Source organism: Rhipicephalus microplus, chromosome 1 (genome assembly GCF_043290135.1).
Source record: "Rhipicephalus microplus isolate Deutch F79 chromosome 1, USDA_Rmic, whole genome shotgun sequence".
Classification (NCBI taxonomy): domain Eukaryota; kingdom Metazoa; phylum Arthropoda; class Arachnida; order Ixodida; family Ixodidae; genus Rhipicephalus; species Rhipicephalus microplus.
Window position 1 is genome coordinate 167354996 of NC_134700.1, and position 21973 is coordinate 167376968.

At 44.2% G+C, this 21973-nt stretch overlaps 1 protein-coding gene across 2 annotated transcripts in view; it reads left to right on the forward strand.

Moving 5' to 3' along the window:
• The window catches only part of LOC119178640 (uncharacterized), a 182360-nt gene extending 161013 nt beyond the window's left edge, over positions 1–21347 (forward strand). For both annotated transcript variants that reach the window (XM_037429856.2, XM_037429857.2), the window contains exons 2-8: positions 4299–4503; positions 4982–5163; positions 6573–6728; positions 7313–7407; positions 11634–11835; positions 12923–13174; positions 15693–21347. In XM_037429856.2, the coding sequence (XP_037285753.2) occupies positions 4299–4503; positions 4982–5163; positions 6573–6728; positions 7313–7407; positions 11634–11835; positions 12923–13174; positions 15693–15967 (1367 nt within the window). In that variant the 3' untranslated portion in view covers positions 15968–21347. The remainder of the gene's footprint in view (positions 1–4298; positions 4504–4981; positions 5164–6572; positions 6729–7312; positions 7408–11633; positions 11836–12922; positions 13175–15692) is intronic.
• The last annotated feature ends 626 nt before the right edge of the window (positions 21348–21973 follow it).

Consider the following 21973-nt stretch of genomic DNA (forward strand, 5'->3'; position numbering starts at 1 on the left):
GTTTTACGTTATTCATCTTTTTTTTTTGGGAGGGGGGGGGGGGGGTTCTATAAATGTTGACAGCTAGAATCCCTTCTATGATTCTCGCGTGACTTCGTTTTCTCTAGCATACAAATGTGCACAATAGCATGCTCGTGGAGTGGGAGACATATATAAGAAAATGGAGAAAGCAAGTATTATCTGTATTTTATTTTATTGCACTGCGTGCGCTCATGTTTTCACCTTTTGTATCTGTTTTGGAGGAATATTAACATGCTCAAAAATAAAGTTCCGCAGCGGCTCCTTCTCACTACTGTACAGCTTTATTGACTCGTCACTTCGGGAGTCGCTATGCGTTCCCGCTGTCCCCCTGCGACTGTCTCTCGTCTGTAGGACAACCATGTAATGTGGCGAAGAACGCTTCGCCTTGAAGTAGCGCAAGTCGGTTTTGCAGAGCTTTGGAAGCGTGTTGACAAGTTCTGACACTCGCAGCGCTTCTGTGTCTTACATGAATAGTTGCTCTAAGAGACGCACTCGTGTGTAATAGTTAACAGTGCTCTTCTCTTCTTTTTTTTTGGGGGGGGGGGGGGGCTGTGCTTGAATGTAATATTGTATGATCTGCCTCCTCACTTGTTATCCTTACCAACAAATGCCGCACGCATTCGACACTGCATTTCGGTTGCATTAAACTCACGATGCCTGCCGTCACAGTGTGGCCTCAGTTCAGCACTTCAGCGTGCAGCCTTTGGATCTGCCGGAATTCATTGGGAAGGGGGATTGCAGAGGCTTCGATTCTCCTATGAAGGTTCGTGCGTGTGTTTGTAAACTTGCGCGTGTTACACATAAACATACAAAATGTGTGAAGATTTCAGGCGTGGGATCTCAAACCTTCAAGCCACACCTTTTCCAACCAACTGACTAAGTTCCATGCAGTACTTGTTACATGCATACGTTTATTGCGGCTATGCGGGTAGCCCTCGTTCCATCGGCACTCTGTTTCGACTCTCATCTTCGTTGATACAACTTTCGTCTGGACTGCATCAACCAGGAGCAGCAGCCACTTTATCGTTCGCGAGAGAGATCATAGAAGAGAGAAAGAAAAAAAAATGTTCTCGAATGCCAACGAACGCGCTGGCATGCACGCGCAACAAAGCGATGCCTGTGTATAGGCGATGCGACATGGCATCGAGAGATGCGTATAAACATCCATTCCATAGCAGCGAACGCTGCTGCACCGCAAAGCCAATCCGGGCCAGTCCCGTCGAAAGAGACGGTTCGAGAGGGGAGGTGGCGGTAAACAGGGCTCTTAAACCGATCGGGGCGCAAACGATGGAGCACCCGGGCCGAAATCGGAGAGAGCTTAAGCCGGCTACGTCCGTCTCGCCGGTGGCTGCTCGCAATAGAGAAGGAGCGCGTATAGCGAAACTGCGCCAGCTCTGTGGAAGCTGCTCCCCTTTCCTCCGCATCCCCCGGCCCCTCCTTTCCCGTGATAAACGTCGGCGTCATTGCCCCGCCCGTGTTTGTGCGGTACCTCGGTGTTCGCTCCCAACTTGGGCTGATGCTGCTGTGAGAGCACGTCGCTGACGTTGCTCCTTGTGCCGTGCTGGCCTCTTCGTAGCACGGAGTGGCTCGGATCAGAGCTCTGTGACCAAGGGGTGGGGTGTGAAAAGAACGGGGGGGGGGGGGGGGCTGGAAGCGTGATACGAGCAAGGGTTAGAGTATGCATGGCGAGGGCAGCGCTGCGTGTGGACAATGGCGCGATGTTATTGTACGTGGGCGGGATGTATACTGCAGCGCTCGCTGCGCGCGGGGGAAGAATGCGCTGATGTAGAAAGAGGCATCTGCGTATATAGCGGAACTACTTAGACCAGGTTGAACAAGCGGGAGCCCTTTGCCGTTCCGCCAGCTAAACGAGGTCGCTGAATCACTGAGCGCGCAGAGCTATCCCACTTGGTGCGTCCTTTCTTTTGACGCCCATGAATGCGATTATGCGAGAAAATAGTTGGTGCATTTACGCAGTTGGTGAAGTTGGAAGGCTGCGATTGCAACAGCGAGAAAATGGTGTAAAGAACTGCTGCATTTTTTTTCTTTCTATACCTTGATAGAATTGACACGTGTATTGAGTGCGAGCGTTAGTTAATAATAATAATAATAATACGTTTATTTCATCATCATTGTGTACATGATGACAGGGGCCCGCAGTAAAAGCTGCAAAATCCGAGGATCGTTCCAATGAAAACTCCAACCAAAAAAAAAAAAAACAGCTTGACTGAGCTGCTGACCCCTAACTTGGCGAACAGCAAGGATTAAAAAAAAAAGTTTACTGAAAACGTTGCCAATTTCTGTAACGAAGTGCGTGGGAAGTAATTTAATCTCTGTTAACGAAAGCGTCTAGCCCAGTACGGCACTCCGCCGTGCACGCGCGTATAATTCACTCACATAGATATGACGAGGCTGGAATCAAGTCGGGTTGTAAGCGTGTGCGCAAAAGTCGTTTCCTTAAAGTTAGCATGTTATTCGCGAGCTAACTTGCCCGGCCCATCCGGACACCCGTCTAGGAGCGTTCGTGTCTGCGGCCGTGGTCCGTTACAATCCCCTACTATCGCGCGTAGCTACGAAGCAGGGAAAGAAGCTGAAACTAAGAAAAGGGGAGAGATAAAGGAAGGGAGTTTTGACGCCGCAACGTAAATCTTATGAAGGCCGAACAGAGCGCGGGGATATACTCTGGGAAAGGAAAGAAGGTTTGTCCCTCCTCCTTCCGCGATGCTTGGATCGTCGGAAGGAGGAGGGACGAACCGCAGCGTACTAACATGGCAGGGCTCGACGATGCAGGAGCGGCGATGCAGTGAAGCACGCGGCCAGTGAGTGCACATACACTCAAGTAATGCTCGCGGATCCCAGAGCGTTTTAGAAAACGCAGTGCGTAATGAGCGAAAGGAGCCGGTGAAAAAGTGGACGCGCATGGCAAGGCGTGAAGCGATAGATGAGTGCGCGGCAAGCACAGATGCCGCGAACAGCGAGACCGAGCGGAAGGGATAACGGCGGCAGAGCTAGAGAGGTACCGCCGCGGCGCCGGAATAGGGAAAAACGACGAGCGCAGGAGAGGAGTGCGAAAGAAAGAGAGAGAGAAATGGATTGAGAAAAAAGAAAGAGTGGATAGGAGGAGAGAAGTCACGTGACGTCTCGCATGCGGTTTCCATGGCGACGTTTCCCCGGCGATCAGTGAACTCGCCCAAAGGTCAGGGCTAGTAGGAGCCGTCCGCCAATGCCACCATACCGCTGCGCCTTCCTCCCGCTGCTCCTCGCGTTCCCATAGCAACAGCTTCGGGCTGTGGTCACGTGCCACTCCCGGCTGTTACCCCTTTCCTTTACTCTCTCTCTTGCTTTGCCAGTTCTGCTTAGCGCGCATGCTCGGATGCCGTCAGCAGGCGTTGTGGTGCGCTGTCGTGCGGTTTTCAAAAATGCGATTGTCATTACTTCGGTGTCGTTGATACTTCCGTGATTTATTTGCGTCTTATGGCTCTGACCAAGCGTGGCAATGCTGACATGAAACTGAGAAAGTGGGACAGCTGCATGTGTTTGGCTGTTATTTATATTTTTATGTTAATGCTTAATCACCTCAAAGTTTCTTGGAGGAGAGGGGGGACAGAAAAATACTTAGACTGTCCTGTTGTGCCACGTAATGCCCTTGACAATCCAGAGCACTAAAATGGAGGTGGCACACTGCCTCACCTGTACATATGCAACTTCACTCTAGTACAGGCATAGGCAGAAATGTTAGGGGGACGAAGGGCAACTCTTTCGTTTTGAGTGGGGGCAGGCAGATGTGGTTGAGTGCAATTATGTGCTCTTTATGACGTTGGCAAAAAAATTTCTGATGGAATGGGCGCAGTCCAGTGTGCCACCCCTTGGCTAAACCACCGTTCTAGCACCCACCTCGTTTTAAAATACTTCGCACCGGATAGAGTAATTCATTATGAAAAAATCATGCTCATTGTTAACATGATGTCATAGAAAATATAAACATGGGAAAAAAAGGTATCTTTATATAGTTATCATTTGTAGGCACATAAGAGACAGTAGCATACTTGCATGTGAATGGAGCCTAATTTCACATAATATTGCATGCATTAACGGGTCAATTTATTTTGCCACTTAGTTCGTTGTGAAAGTTTTCTCATTGCCAAATGAAAAATGCAATGTCATCTTTGAGGCAGCCTCCTCTGCAAGTGGACGACTGGCGTTTGTTGGCCACTGTGTGGGCCATTTGCGACCTCACGACCACTCACCAGACACTCTTTGCTTTGCTCTTGTTTCAGTCGTGCTGGTGACGGGAGCCACAGGCTATGTGGGCTCTCACATTGTGAAGCTGCTGTTGGAGGAAGGTGAGCTACGTGTCCGGGCCACGGTGCGCAACCTCGAGCAGGAGGACAAGACCAAGTTCCTGCGTGAGTTGGTGCCTGATGCCAAGCACCCCATCGAGCTGGTACAGGCAGACCTTCTCAAGGAGGACACTTGGAAAGAGTTGAGTACATGTGGCTACCTTTCTCTACTCTTTCTCTACTCTGCACACATTTATTTATCTTTATTGTGTACAAGTACAGTCTAACTCTTGCATAGTGAATTAATGAACCAAACAAGTGTAAGATGTTTCTTTTCAGTATCAGCATGCAATATAAGCCTACAGCAAACATAAGATACACTCACACATCATTATAATGTAGTAGCATCTTATATGAATATATATGTTTATTATATCCAAAAATTTGTTATTAAGGTGTATTCCTCACACTGTATTCATCAAAAGACTATTGTTAACTTACTTTAGTGTAACAGGCATTTCGTCTTGTTCTTCTTTCTTATCTTCAACTTCAAAAATCTTCAACTCCTCCCATAGCTTTATATCAACAGCAGTGTAGGTGTCCCGAAATTGCTGGTTTTTCTAGGTAGTGAATTACGTACACGACTGATAGCCTTACAAGTTTCATGTTTTTCCATGCAGTGCCGTGAAAGACTGCACCTATGTGGTGCATGTGGCTGCCCCAACACCACACTCCTCACTGTCCAAGGACAATGATCTGCTCAAGCTGGCCGTCGATGGCACCAAGGCTGTGCTGCAGGCTTGCGCTGACTCGGGCACTGTCAAGAGGGTTGTCCTCACCAGCTCCATCAGTGCCGTCTTTGGTAGGTTACCTTAAGAGAAATGAGCACCTACTTTTTAAGTTTAGTTGCTCTTGTTTACTTTTCACAGGTACAAGAATGAGATTCAGCTGATATAAAACTTGGGAAATATTCATCAGATGTTCAGTTTACCTATTAAAGCTTGTCTTGAAGTTCTCAACCCTAGGTCATCATCACTACTATGACATTATGACACAGAAAAGTTTTCCGGTGTTAAGTAGCGGCAAGGCAGCATACTTTATGACAATATTCGAGCAGTTAAAAAAAGGAATGTATCAGGGGTTCATTCTCTGTTAGGCACAATATAATTAAACCAACAAAAAATGAAGTCAAAAGAGGTACAGGGGACACTCATTGTGGATTATAACTGTAGTGTAATAATTATAACATAAGTGGAAAGGAATTAGAGCAGATAAAGAACCAGCTTCCCAATAGTAAGGACTGAACCTACACCTTCGGATAACGCGTCCGATGCTTTGCCATTGTCTGTTGCTTTAATTATGTAATGCTCGCTCAACGAAATTAAGCAAGAGCTGCCTGCAAGTTTCTTCTGACTATGCTTGGGGAATGGCAGTCGCAGTGATTGAAGTGACACGCATACATATAAATAATGAGTGTGTGCTTGCATGTGTATGTGTTTGTTTTAGTTTTCTCACTATAAAAAAATCGACATATTGAAAATGTCTGTTTTAAAACACTTGCTTTAGAACTAAATCTTGTGTTATAGCTATATACTATACGCTCTGTTATCTATGACAAGAGAAACAGAAGTAAAGAAGCTTGTGCAGCTTGCAGCTCGTACTGCAACAAATTTTATTTTAGTTCAGTTTCAGATGTCACCACACGAAAAATCCGTGAGTTATGTAGAGATTATCATATTGCAGTTAAACCCCTTTGTAAGAGGCATGCCCTCGGCTGTAGTCTTTTATATGAGATGTCTCTTATAAACAGGGCACCTCGTATGCATTTTATTATAGGCCCGTATTTTACTGTGGGCCCACTGGCGTCTCTTGCACCCATTTGTCTCTTACATCAGTGTCTCTTATAAAGGGATTCAACTGCACGATGATTGGGTCATTTGGGACGTTATTATAGAGGCATAACTAAGAAACTGAATACGTAGTAATAGAGAACACTATGTGGTGCAGTGCAACACTAGGTGAGGCAGGAACGTATGCTAAAAGAAGCAGATAAATTACAGCTTACTGCAATTTCTGGCTCTTTGAGAACTCTATTGAAGTGCTTGGTAAATTAGGTGAACAAGGCAAGGTTAGGGCTAAAAAGCGGCAATCATTCGCTTTCAGTCTTACCAAAGTACTTGGATGTCACTGATATGTTATCACTTGTCAATGACTACTTAAGAAAGCGTGTTGATGGACATAGTCTGTAAACTTCCTTTATCAACATTGCAGATCAGTCCCAGCCAGCGAGTGCCCTGAGTGAGCGTGAAGGCAAACCATTCACAGAAGCTGACTGGAGCAATGCTGAGTCTGCGACCCTGGATGCCTACGGAAAGGCTAAGACCCTCCAGGAGAAGGCTGCATGGGACTTTGTCAAGGAGCTGCCTGGTAAATTTGTTATTTGAACATTCAGCGCATATGCTTGTTCTCTAAATGTAAAGCTGCTAGCATCTTTTTTGCTGCACCCTCTGCTTCATAGCATCACACAATTTCTAACGTTTCTTGCTTTAGTACTCAGAACATTAGTAATGAGCGAATGGTTGTTTCATTACACTACGTGAAAGAAGAAGGAGGTCAGAGAAATTACTGCTCGCCATGCTCTAACTAGCCTCAGCTCCCACTACCTAAATGGGGCATTGAACACATAATTTTCACTAACGTGCTTAAGTAGACTCTCATCACACGAAACCTGAAGGGACCGGAAAAATATGTTCCTTTTAACAGATGTTCTACTTACTTAGAGATAAACAAGAATGCAGAATACATGAACAAAGCCAATCTAGCCGAAAACACCTGTTCCATTTAAGAAGCAGTTCCATTTAACAGATTTTCATTTACTGAGAGTCTACTGTATAGGAAATGCTCACGTAGCTTCAACTGTCATCATCAATTTTCACTACCAAGCTTTAAGATTATGAACCAACTTGCCCAGCAACGCATTATTTTACACAGTCACATTATTCACATTGCAGAAGAGAAGAAGTTTGAGCTGGTAGTCATTAACCCTGGACTCTGCATTGGACCTCTGCTGCAGAAGACAACCCATGGTGTGCCCACTAGCGTGCTGGTAAGAGTTGAATAATAAATGTGATGTAAAAGACCGAAATGGTAGAATAGTAACCACCCTACCTTTCTATAATATCGAAGAATATAATACAGTCGAACCCCACTACAACGAAACTGACGGGGTGGGAAAAAAGTTTCGTTGAAGCAAAAATTTCGTTGTAGTGAAATCGAAAAAATATAGCTGATCTGAGCTAGCAAAACAAAGGAACATTTATTCTCATAATCAAAAAGTGTTTACTGCTTCCTATTCTTTCCCAGCAGCGTCAGGTGATTCTCACCCTTGCATAGCCAGGCCATGGTGAAAAGCACGCTGAAACAACGCCTAAAACTGCCTTCATGAACAAACCAAACAGTTGAAATAACACGTTAACACCAGCAGCTGTCCGCCGTCAACGTGTATTCGACAACTCCGAGATGGAGGCAGGGTGTCATGAATCGACAACTTCTACGCCGTTCTTATCATCTATCACTCACGGCTAGCAGATTTTGTTGATAACGCGGACGAACAGCTGCTCTGATTAGTTGCCATACTGGCCAAGCGCGAACATAATCATAAGCATCGGAAAAGGCATCGTTCCGTGGTTGCACCCAGCAGCTGCATGAAGGAAACAAGGAACTGTGCGACTAAGCTTCAGCTTCGGATAGTCTGGGGCCCAAAAGCAAGCCAGTGGCAAAAAAGCAAGTCAGTGGCAAAAGCAGGGCAGTCTCATTGCCATTGCTATCGAGCAATGGGGGCGCCCATGTTTGCTGATGAACAGCGGCGGTTTCTGTTTTAGACTTTGTTGACGCATTTTCAGGCTATGAATATGCATCGAAATAGTAAAGATTCGGTTTTGTGCATAGCAATAAGTAGCAATAAGTATTTGAGCCTGGCATTGCATCATGAAATTTCGTTGAAGCGGGACGACAGAAGAAAAAGCGTTCATTGTGGCAACAATACTTATGCATTGACTCCTATAGAATGCTGACGGGAAATCGTGAATTTTTTTTTGTAGCGGAAGTTCCATTGAAGCAGCGTTCATTGTAGCGAAGGTCGACTGTACATTAAGTCTGAATTTTTCAAGTCATGTCGCAATAGGAAAAGTACTTTTGCAAAGAGAACATTAAAAGTAAAAAAATGTTTCCATGTTTCATGCAAATGAAGCTGATATGAATGTTTTTTGGAGACGTTTCATGCCAAGTAGAATAAAATAGGAAAATAAATAAAATTGCTACTTATGTATCGTTTTCAGCCAAAAATCGCGGTAAGGAAAGGGTTCATTTTTGGTATTACCGTATTAACTCGATTCTACCGCGCCCTCGATTGTAACGCGCACCCGATTTCCACCGCGAAAAAAACAAAAAGAACGTAAGACATCGATTGCAATGCGCACCCAATTTTTCTCCCTGGCCCGCACGATCACACCACTCGAAAAAACGACTCCTTTTGGGAGCGTCTTCCATTTAAATATGAGGTACGAGCGAAGCTTGTGCCCATCTGAGGTGTAACAGAGCATTGCCGTCACTGTAGTTTTACCGTGGACCGATGCCAACACGCGAACTTGCTTCGCCCCCTTCTTCTCGAAGGTTGTGGTGCCAGGCATGTCGAAGTAAAGAGGCGTCTGATCGGCATTCCCGATTTGCCCAAGCAGGTAGCCGTTGTTGCGCCGCAAGTTTAGGACGAACCTCTGAAAACTGTGAAGCTTTTCATCGTACTCCTCCGCAAAACTTTTCGCATATGCATGTTCCCCTTCGGAGGGAAAAGCCTTTCCTCTTCATAAAGTTAGTTAGCCAGCGTTTGCTCGCTTTAAACTGGCTCCGCATTAGACCTTTTTCTAAGACTAATTGCATAGCCCGCACTTGGAGCAGTTCTGTCGTCATGGGCCGCTGTGCCGCTCGCTGCTCAAGCACATACTACCGCCGAGCAGCTCTTTAATTTGCGGAAACCGACCCTGCTGTGGTTCACTGAAGCCTTTGCGTGAAGCTTTGCTGTCGACAATCTTCTGCTTTTGTTTCCGCCGGTCCCGCACGCACGTTTCGGGAACTCCGAACGACCGCGATGCGGTCCGATTTCCGTTCGTTTCTGCACACCCGATGACTTTTCTTTTAAAAGCAGCAGCGTGGTGCACTCGAGTTTTTGGAGTCGGCTCTTCCACGCCGTCGATGCTATTGCACTACTGGATGACGAATTCCTCAGCACACGTACGAAGTGCCGCACATGGGAAACACATAGGCAGAAATGGCCGACGTGCCATGCCAGTGCCTTATAGAGAAGGCACTGGCAATGCCGACGCACGTAAGGGGCGGCCATTTTGGATTTGCCGATGGCAATAGATTGACCATAATTTTTTTGTTCGTACTCGATTCTAACGCGCATGCGATTTATGAACTCGCTTAACCGGAAAAAAGGTGCGCGTTAGATTCGAGTATACTTGGTTCATGGACCCAAACATAAGGCATAACTGCCAGCACGTGTTTTGTGAGCACGAGGGTTTTGGCACAAGACTGGGTGTTTTGTTACAGAACTGAAGTTTGGTGTTCATTTCCTTTAAAAATCAGCTTCTCTCTAGAAATTCAATGAAGGTGGAGCTTCGAAGCAGTACGGTGCCAGTGTTGAAAATTGCCTAATGTTCCTTTCTAAAGGGGTCGTGAAGATGTGTGACAAAACATTTTTCATCTGCCAAAATTGTCACATGTGTCAATGTTACTGATAGCATGTTGTACATTAAAAGGCAGACAGGTATAGGGAGAAACAAAATTCAGCAGATCTCACATACCTTGGGAATTGAAAAACGATGTTATGCAAAGCATGCAGGAGGAAGTTGACCGTGTTGTAACTTTTTCATTGAACGAAACGTTACGAAGGGGTGCTAAAAATAGGTACAAAAACACAAACGAAGATGCGTTGAACATATGTAATGTTTACTGAGTTGGATAGCCTGCACTGCAAGCACAATTGATGTTTCATGAACGTAAAGGTCTATTTCAAAATTCAGGGATCCTTAAGCTTCGCCTTTAAGAGTTGAACGCAGTACGTAGCTATATCCTGTGCCTAGTGCGTACCAAGTCTAAAGTGGCTTGTGTCGGTGAAGCTTTCACACACGGCTGCATTCTGTGTAATGGGTAGCATGCCTTCAACCAGGGGCGATTGTGCACGTGAACTTTTTTCAAAGTTACCATGCACTCAAGAGAAAAGGCACAGTAATGGCTATGCCTTTTGTAGTGGCTGGCCCGCTTTAAACTATGAAGTCATGATAATCACATGCTCTGACGCTGGATGGCAATGCACGCTTGTACCACACATTATTACAGTGATGTTACATGTTTCATTGTGAAGCATGTATACAGGATGTATTTGTAAAGCGTGCATTACTTTCGGTCACGCACAAGATGATGATTTTTTGCTTACAACCAATGACGTTGGCACTGACACCGAGGCCGACGTCAAAATTTTTGTGAAACGAGCTCTTTAAGACTATCGCGTTAAAAGTTGTCCAGAGACCGGGCGTGGTTCTGTTGTAAAATACTTGATTGCCACGCAGAATGCTTGGGTTCGATTTCTGCTGGGACCCTGAAATTTATTCTTTGCATTCGTTGGGTCAGTGCTGCCAATATCAGCTGTTTATTAATGCTTATGCGTTTAAATTACCTATGCGTGTTTTCGGTGTTCCTTTATACATACAAACTGTTAAATCACCTGTGGCACATACGTGCAGGCAGGTATGTACCACACATCTGGCAGAAAGGGTTTTATGATGAATGAGACAAGATTGTGACATTATTAAGGTCAAGACCAGTGGGTCATATTCGTCAAACCATCTTACCCTCCCATACTTATTTTGGCTTACCCCATGTTTGAGGGATGATCACGAGAACACCCACACGTAGATGGCTAAATATGTAGACAGACAGACAGACAGACAGACAGACAGACAGACAGACAGACAGACAGACAGACACAGACAGACAGACAGACAGACAGACACAGACAGACAGACAGACAGACAGATAGATAGATAGATAGATAGATAGATAGATAGATAGATAGATAGATAGATAGATAGATAGATAGATAGATAGATAGATAGATAGATACTCTAAGCACCTGCAGTACGCAAAGAAATGATTTAAAAACAGCTATGTTGTTGCTGCAGCAAGCTGTCGCACTTTTGGAAATTGATTTTAAGAATGATATGATATCTTTATGTCTTTTGAGCAATGCATTTATGCTTTTCCATGTATGTGCAGCTGATCAAGCGCTTTATGGACCGATCGATACCGCTGGTGCCTCCAGCATCATTGAGCGTGGTTGATGTTCGTGACGTGGCACGGGCACACGTACGTGCGCTGACTGTGCCGGGGGTAGCAGACAACCGCCACATTGTCACCAACCAGTGCATATCTGTCAAGGACATGGCCACGGCTCTTGCAAAGGAGTTCAAGCCACATGGTGAGATACGCGGCAGATTACTTTTTAATTTCTAATGCTTCGTAGCTTTATGCAGCAATATACAAGAAACTGTATCAATTTTGTGTGTTATATTAAGATCAAAGAGCATTAAAAAAATGGTAAGCGAAGCTTGTTGTTTGCTTATACTTGAGGCATCAGCATGAAGCTACACATGAGCAATAAGAACACAACATGGACAATACAAGGCATGCTGGACATGTTGGCATATTTAAAATTGCAGCATAAACTTACACGGGATGAAAAGAAGGCACGATGAACAACACTCTTCATGTTCTTCATGCCTTTTGTATTGTAGCTACTGCAGTGGTCTAGTTGCTAAGGTACTCGGCTGCTGACCCGCAGGTCGCAAGGTGGAATCTTAGCTGTGGAAGCTGCACTTTATATGAAGGCAAAAATGCTGTAGGCCCGTGTGCTCAGATTTAGGGGCACGTTAAAGAACCGCAGGTGGTCAAAATTTCCGGAGCTCTCCACTACGGCGTCTCTCATAATCATATGGTCGTTTTGGTATGTTAAACCCCACATGTCAGATAATATATGCTGTAACTATGCAATTTCACACTATGGTTTCAAGTAATGAGCATTGTTGAAAGCTGTTGTGGCCTGGACTGCTAGGTTTCACATTCTCATTATCTAAAAAAAACTGATTTACCTGGTACGTAGCTATGTGGGCTGACTACTGTTGATTAGCTTTTTATAAGGAATACTGCGCATGTCAGTAGATCTGCCTGTCATGCTGCTGTCTGAGCTGGTCATAATCATTCCAACGTGTTTCTCAGGCCACAAGAAAAAAAATCTGTTGGCCTCCTAAATAATGCATCAGTTTTATGTTGCATAGTGGCACTGTAGTGGAACAAACTAAATGAGTTGTAGCGAAGATGATGGACACGACGTTTTACTTTATTCACTGCAAATCAGACTAGCTCTGTACCCTACTGTAGTGGCAATATCATCAGTAGCTCCTATTATGAACAATACATAATGACCTCATCAAAGAAAGTACTTGCTTTTGTAAACAGGCTGTGCTGTGAGACACAAAATGTTTCACTGACAACATCGTGCATTGCAGGTTATAGTATCTCCACAGCCGGTGCACCATACTTCCTGATGTGGCTCAACAGCCTGGTGGACAAGAACTCCAAGCTGCTCATGTCCAAGCTGAACAAGCCAAGCACATATGACAACGCACGCATGCGCGAGGTTCTCGAGATCGAGCCCCGCGATGTACAGCAGTCGATCCTGGACACTGCCTACAGCATGATCCAGTTGGGTGTTGTCAAGAAGTCCAAGAAGATGAAGAAGCAGGAGCTTTCAACCGAGGGTGAGTGACTTTTGTAATGCGTTGCCGCCGTCACTTAACAACTGATGGCATAGCAGTATTTCAGTGGTCTGTCTATTCAGTGCACTGTTTCGGCACAAGGCTGAAGCAATGAATGTGATAGCAACACATCAGGCTGTTATATTGCCACCTGGTGTTCTGTGCCAGTGAACAGTGGGTCAGTTCTGTGCCAGTGAACGAGGAAGACGAAGACGAGCAACCTGTACCAATGGTTCGGGTTCCTTCGAGCTCTTAGCGCGTGACAACTGGTGGAGGTGCTGGGTACAAGACCAATGTGAAGTAAAGCTAGGAGATTGAGGAATCATACGAAATGTAGTGAACATGGTCGATTGTGCTTGAATTGACAGTGATGCTGTAACCACAATATCTAGACAGGTGTTGTTGTGAATAGCTGACGACATGTCGTCCGACAGGAAGCGAAGTACAAATTTGGTGTCAAGAAACGTGACAAGTCACTGGTTTTCACGTCGAAGTACATTAACGTTGAAGCACTGGTGGATCCAGAGAGGGGGCAGTATGGGTGATCCCCCCACCACCAAAGCCTGTCGGCACCCACTTTTCCTCTCATTAGTGCTTGCTGTCCACCTGCTGTCACCAATCAGGACAAATGAGGGGGGGACCACTTTCACCACACAATAACAGTATTTACGCTATGACAGAGTTTTTGTGCTTGTAAAAACAAAAAAGTAATGACCACACCCCCTATCCATTGTTACTTCTATCGACCCCCCCCCCCCCCCCCTAAAATGAGTGGCTGGATGCGCCCCTGCGTTGAAGTCTGCAGTGGCTATCACTGGCACATCCTGTAGGCACACCGCGCGAAAGTTGTGTAGCAAGATGTTAAGACATCAATACGCAAGATTCCTGGTAAGATGTACACTGTTGCGGCATCGAAGCCGTGCAATGCTTTAAAGGTGCGAGCGTCGGCACAACTCATCTGGGGCAGCGAGTTGAGTTTGTTCGTCTAAAGCGATAGTGGCGGTGCGCATTTCGTTGGGAACCGAATTCACAGGCACAGGACCAGCAGCTTCCAGAATAGTCCTGGACTTAATGCGAGCAATTTTTCCTGTTGTTTCAGAGTGAAAGTGGAGCAAGAGGCATTGTTAATTGCCCCTTTCATCCAACTGTGTGTTTCAGTGAAACCACCCCTCCATTGATTACGCCATCGGACACGTCATTGTTTAAGAAAAGCATGTATGGTTTGTCCAAACAAAGTACAAAGTACATGCATTGTTCAAGAATGTTTCTGTTAAGTCTATTGGCAGTAAGCCAGTAGTAAATTGTGTATATACATAGCGCGCCGTTAGTGAGATAGACGGTATGGGCGGCGTCGCCTAGTTGGTTAATGCAGCCCACGAGGGGTCGCTGGTTCAAATCTCTAATAGCTACCTTGGCATTTGTTCTTCTGAATCATTTTTATTTGGGCCTTTTATAAATATATACATATACATATACGGACATGATGGCAACGGCAAAAATCAGCCAAGAGTGTACATGTAATTGCTATCACAACAAGAGCAAAGAGGCATTACTGGAGAGCTCCACTAATAAGCAGCATATTCCACAGCCTGTTATTCTCATATAAAAGTATTGAACTTGTTAATGCAAAATCACGCAACGAAGCTGCAAAACACAGGACAGAAGAGTAGATGGACAAAAATGTTTCCACGCGATCTGACAAGGAAGGGCGACATCCTTGTCCACCTCCCATTTGTCCCATATTTTCTGGCTGGTAAGGCTATAAGCAAGCTAGATCGGTTGAATGCTGTTGAACATTGTCTTTCATAGTCCTTGTAGCAATATTAAGGAATTATTTGTTAGTTACCCTCCAAATTTGCTTTACATAAGCCGGTGCTGTCAGCTAGACAAAGTACTTGAATGTGCGTACGAGAATGCTTGCTTCTGGCTTGCTGGAATTTTCAGCGAGTGATAACTTGTGTCGTGATCCACTGTTAAAGAGTACGTTTGAGTGTGCTCCTTTCACTTTGCTGGTGTTCCAATTGTATGTTTGAGCTAGAAATTAATCTTAGATCGTATTGTGTTATATGGTTTGTGTTATAAACATAAACCGCCCATAGTTGCTCGGCAGCGGGTGTAGGCACGGGGAGGGGGGGGGTCAAGATATTATGCCACAATTGATTGCTAGGGACAGTGAACTGGTGCATTTAGGTATGCAATGAGAGCAACAGCTTTCTTGGCACATTTTTACTCGATTAGGTAACTCAGAAATCAGCCAATGCCTTCTGATGGCATAAAATGTGTGAACATGTCTGCATAACATACTTGAATTGCTACACACTATACCCATTGATTCTGTATGTTGCACTCATGCCAATATGTGCTTGTCTATTATGAAATGTCCTGTCCTCGTAGCAGATAGACATTTCATGGCTCTGTAACAACTGACCCTCCAATAATTCTCTAATAAACTTAATGGAGCACATTGACTGCACTAATGAAACTTACAAAACTTTCTTTATTTTTCACTTGTTTGTTACAGGTGAGGGCCATGTGAACGGTGACCTAAATGGTGAAAAGGCAGATGATGAGAAGGACGAGAAGAAGGAAGGAGACGACGAAGAAAAGGCCGCCGACGAGAAGAAGGAGACGGCAACCGAAGACACCAAAAAGGCCGAAGAGGTTACCAAAAAGGCCGATGAGGTCATTGCTGAGCCCCCGCAGAACAAGGAACTCGAGCCTGAGGACAAAGTCGAGAAGGCAAACGGTGATGTTGCGGAACCACCGCCACAGCCTGTAGAGGTGGCCGCAAACTGAGTTTTGGAGATTCAACATATACACACTACACATACACTCCTTTTTTTGTTTGTTTGTTTGCTGCCCCTATCTTTAATGCGGGCAGAAAATGCGATCGTTTCATTCTTTGCAGCAGACCACTGAATTGAATGCTTCGGGAGAGAGAGAGAAATGTTATGTTCAGAAGTGTAGAAGCATCATTGCAACAATTGTGGGCTGTCAAAATTGGTGGCCAAAATGTACCAAGCGTACGAATAGTAGGTCATGTGAGAATTCGTGGAACTGTCAATCAATAAAAATAAAACATAATAAAAGCAATCTATGCATCAGTAACAATTCCTGGACAGTAAGTTACAGAAGCAAGCACTCTCCGGAGTTCGCAAATTTTAATTAAATCTGTGTTCTTGACGTGGGTGTTTTTCAAACGAGCAACAATGTGCAGGTGATGCCCGCAGGGAATCTGTCTCTCTCGTGAAACGTTTCTTTCAGTGACCCTCTTGAGAGCAAGATTTGGGAACACTCTTGCGTTGTTGTTTTCGGATGACATTTTCGTAGAGTCTCAACACTGGTCGCCTCGTAGATCCATCCATATAGAAAGTGGGACTGCATTGGCACTTGTCGATTCCTTGTTGCCAGACAGAGCCAGCACAGCTGAGACGAACAACGACGCCATTGTAGAAACCTGCCATTGCTTCACTCTGCTAGTACGATTGTAGCTTGTTGCTTCCACGACATGCTTACGGGACAAAGAAGCTTCCAGTACACCTTATCAAGAAACTGGAGAAGGAAAAAGAAAATTGCGAATGTGAGCACGGTCATGAAAGAGACATCCTTAGACAAAAAGCAGGAAACTATTTTTGATCACGATGTATTTTAAAGAAATTTGAAAGGTAGCTAAAACGTTTTTAAAGGGTCAATTAAAAAAGCAAGCAGAGGATATCTTTTGTAGAGAAGAAGAAAAAAATGAGCAGAAAAGCTTGGCATTCAAGTTCATCATTCATTGCACTACTAAATCATAGGCACACTACACCTTGCCATCGAAACGGTTTCACTTAGAGTATAGACTTCATGAAAATGCTACTTCCCAGCTGAACAACTAGAACATGTTTCACATCTTTTACCGCTCTCATAAGATATGAGAGTGGGAGGCAGTGCGAGGGAAAAGAATGCGAGCACTATGTGTCAGTGTTAATCTTTCCCTTCAGCTCCTTTATTCTGAGGGCTTGGGGCTCCTACGTTTGGTGCACACACAAATTTAAACTGTTTTGGTATAGCATTACTGCAATGCGTTGATGACAGTGTTGTTTGTCACCATTGCCTGTATTTTTGCATTTTATGTTCGCGTACCTCTTTCTAGACCACACTCAGAACAAAAGTGTATACAACATATAGCATTTGCAGTTTTAGCTTTCTGAGTCTGTTATTTTTGTCCAGGAGCTTGACAGCTGTGCTGAAGACTTTTGTCATTGTCTTGTGGCTAACTCCATCATGTCACCAACTGTAGAACTACTCTAAATGCTATATAAAAGAGTTACATATAACAAGCTTTTATTTTTTATGTCATCGCGATTTATTTTGTGGTTCTCAATTAAAAAATATATGTTCGAAAGGCACAGTCTGCCCGCAACACACAGCAAAAATGAACCAACGGGCTGTGTAACCGTATGCTGGGGGAAATGTTTGCTTCTCAAGCCATCGAACTTGTGAGGTATATTTGCCTGATGCTCATCTCTATGCTGTCGGAAAAGTGTTGTTCACAATCCCGTCGCTCTGTAGAGTGATGTGCTGGATCGACTATTTTGCTATATAAAGTTATGTGAACCACTTCTATCGGCACCTTCTTCCACCTGCATTCTGAGGTTGCCATTGCTACAGTTACTATCTTGTAGCAAACTTATGCCTTCTTTTTACAACCTACAACTTTTCTGTAAAGGGATGAGTGTGCATATAATTGCAGCTGTTAATGAGTCAACAATACAAATTTGCTGAAAACATTTGGAGTTGTCGGTTTGTTTTGTAGTGTGAAGGTTTCTGTGCCTACTCCCCCCCGCTATCTTGTTTACCTCAGCTGTGCACCATGGCCTTTCCAAGATGTGGAGTTGATGATTGCTTTGACTTCAGTGACAAGGTTCAAGTTGGTTGTTGCTGTATAGCGAGCAGTGACAGCTCTATATTTGCATGTGACGTGCTCTTTTTCTTGGTGCGGCATGCTTGTGTGGCATGCATTTCTATTTCTGTTTTTTTTTCTTTACTATATGCAGCTGTGTAAATAAGTTTTAATGCTGTGTAATTGTCGGAGTTTGTCAGTTGTGGACCCTGGTGCAACTTCGACCTTCATTCTGCTGGGGAAAAAAAGCTTCTTGAAGAACCTCTGAATAGATCACGGTGCTGCATTGCATCTTGTCTCCCCACTTTACACGACTTTCCGCAGCCTTCTGTAAACATTGATCCCGTAACTGTACCCAGTAACATTCATTGTATGAACGCACCAACCGGCGAGTAAATACACACGGAACCACCCACATACACACACATACATCTCTGAGTGCATTGATGTTGAGAACCAGTCGTGCAGTGCTGCAAGTGGCAACTTGCTTGGGTTGAAGCTTGGGCTTCGGTTCACAAGTGGTTGAGGTTTGGGTATGCAAGTGAAAACCTTGCGGTGTTGAGCTGTCCCCCTCAAGAACCCCGAAGAATTGCATGCTGATCCCCCTCATTCCTTGTCACATCCCATTCGAGTGATGCTTTATTCTGTGTACCAGAGCTCTCGTGACATTATGTTATTTTGCTTCAGACTGCTTATCATTTGCGATGTCTATGTTTTTAATGGCAGCAGTGGTGTCGAGCCTTGAGCTTCGAAACTTATGGAGGCTTTGACAGCTGTTCCTGTACAATGCACTGCGTGTTGAAGTTTCCCTTCATCTCCTCTAGGAACCAAAGATAACATTGAGGTGACTGTCACTTTGAGAACTAAGTATAGATGTCAGTGTTGCAAGATTTATGTAAAAGGATGAGTTTACGAAAGCATTTTCTACCGTACTCCCATGTGGAGGTTGTAGCGACCAGATATGACAGTATTACGAGAGTGCTGTTTGCATATTCAAAATAATTGCGTATTGCTACATTTCTAAGACTGTAAGTCAGATTAAGGTGTTAGTATGCAAAACATTTGATACCATGCCTTTGCCAAAGTGGCCATGCCAGCTAGGTGACATTTTTTTTATACGCATATGCGTTGAGCTGTTTGAGAAGCTGGAATGTTTTGGACAGTGCTCAATTTTTTACATGCATCAGTAAGCCAAAGTTTTGAGACGGATAGCTGCATTGACAGCTGAACATTTACATACAGCACTTACCAAACACATGCTATATGGTTGTAATTGCTAAGAGAACAGTTAGCCATATATGCAACTTTTAAAATCATGTACCTTTTACACAGGTGTAGGAACATTACAGCCGGCTTTGATATCAAAGTTTATCTCTTTTTCTTTTCCTTTTCTACAAGTTTACTTATGATACGTGCCTCGTGTATAATGGCGCACACTGTTTTTACTCAATTAGAATAATAATAGTGAATGAAAGTAAAGAGAGAAGGCAACTGAAGCACGTGAGATTTCTTTGGCTTTTAATTAGCAGGTTCGTAACAAAGGGGCCAAAATGTGGAGTGTATTATGTTTGGTACATGCCACTGACTGAAATGTACTGCTGATTCATTGTGAACTCACTACATATCTGTCACTCAAACTTGCTCTCTCCAGTAGCCACACATAAAGTGTGATCAAGTCAGTACGTACATAGAGAAAGTGTTTTTAAAAAGAGGAAGAAAAAAAGCTCTCTGTTTTAATTCGGTGCGCAAGTTCCCCTGGTAAAGCAGCGTTGTAAATGAATGTCTAGCATACAAGAAGAAAATGGCGATTCAAAATCAGGCATCAGTAGTTCATCGAGAATGTAGATGCAGCCATGCTGCAGTTTGCGTGGAGTCAATATAAAGACAGCGTCACGAAAGTCCTCATCTAAGTGCCCCTCTCAGGCAGCAACAGACCAGACTTTCTTGGATGTGTAGTTACTTCGCAAATGTTTGTGCTGCGGGCGCATTATTTTCTGGCGGTACGACTCACTCTCTTTTTTGTCTAACATCGCGAGATATCCTGATGAAAGCTGGTAGAGTAAGAATTCTTCATTCACATCTGCACAAGCACGTGCATAGTGTGCGCCTTGACTGAAACGTGCTACATAACTCACCCATACCCCTCTCCGACCTGGGTGCCCTTTGTGGCACGAAGGCTTTCCGTCATGGTCAACCTGTCGTTCATCATAGTCACATCTTTTTTTTTGACCAAGGCCAAAAAAAAAAGTTTCTTCAGCCATGGAAGTGCCGGCACGTTTTTGGCTCAATCTACTGTGAGGACTAAAATGATTGAAATTACTACCAACAACAATTGCCACTGGTGGTGCTATACTGAAGACGGTATGCTTGAGGCTCTTGTGCCGACATAGGAAGGAATGGAACTGGGGTCCTGTTGTCCTCCTTGACTGCCCTGCTAAAAAATGGTGATTCGTTCACCTCCAGTGATTAGCTCTAGCTTTTTACACCTCTCGTGCAGACCAACAACACTTTGAGCCATTTTATCGAAACTCTTTTATATGGCAGGATTGCCTTTTTTTTCTTCTTGTAAGATTTACTTGATTACCAAGCACTAGTCAGTAGATGGAAAAAAGTTTATGGCAGAAGTAAGCAAGCAACAAGAGGTCCTTCAATGTTTATATTTATGTGTGAAGCCCCCCAATTTGTTTTATGTGGACTTCTACTACCACTCTGCTGCATACACCGCATTTAGTTTACCACCTTCCCATAGCTGCCATGTGTTGACACTGCTTTAGAAACAAAGCGACACGTCTAAACTTTCAGCGAGCGGTAGGAAAAAAAGGACAGCTTAGAGAAGACACGCTAGCTGCTCTCACCCTTCAAACATTGTGCATTTGTACAAAGAGGACAGGATATACTGTTTGCTGTGCGACATATGCTTTTTTTTACAACCTTGGAGCTCTTTCTTATCTGTTCCTTCACCAAATTTTCCATACTCCCCCCTCTAAGGGACTACAAAGGTTCCACAGTGCATGAAGGAAAAAAAATACTGTGCAAAGCGATGCTCGTATGACGATACATTTCATGCTATTTGTTTGATTTAGCTGTCTTGATGAACACTGACACCTTGCTCTTAGAGTTTTTCTCAACTCTTCGATCTCTTGTTTTTATCTCTTCACATGCTTTCTTTTGCACTGCAATCTGTGTGCTCAGCTTTGTAAACTCCATAGAAAAAACACTTCTACCAGTAGATGTATACACAGTCTCCTCCCGTGTATTTGTATGCTTGTTAATAAACGAGGAAAAGAAAACAAATACTGAGGGTTGTTTCGTATTTGATTCCTACCTGTTAAGAACATGTATTTGTAAAGGTCTGCAAAAGTGGCTTGCTCAAGCATGTCTATTCAGGGCATACTAAATGGAAAATGGTGAATAGTTGTCTGGACATACCAGTATACATCTGCATCAAAGGTGTGATCAGTGAATTTATCTGCTAAAATACTCAATGAAACTGTTCTGCCTGTAATATTCTTACACCGCTCATTATTTGACTTTACACACGAAGCCAACCTGCTTGTGTATTTTTGAATAAAAAATTATGCCTCGGGACAAAAAAAAAGGGGGGGGGGGGCATCGCCATGACAGGTTTCTGCAATAATGATGTAAACTGGGCCTGATATATTAAAGCTAGCACATTTTCACAGGTGCTTATTTTCCAGCTCAAGGTGTATATCCGTTCTCAGAAAAGTTGATGCAGTATAAAGTGGCCCCACGAGACTAGCATTTGAATGTGGTGAATGAACGTGTTCCTCAACAGCATAATTGCTCTGGCCATTGCTTGATGTTGATTATAATGTGGGCATCAGTGGGATCCTATAAACACATAGGAGGGAGAGAGAGAGAGAAACGAGAAAAAAGGAAGGCAGGGAGGTTAACGAGAT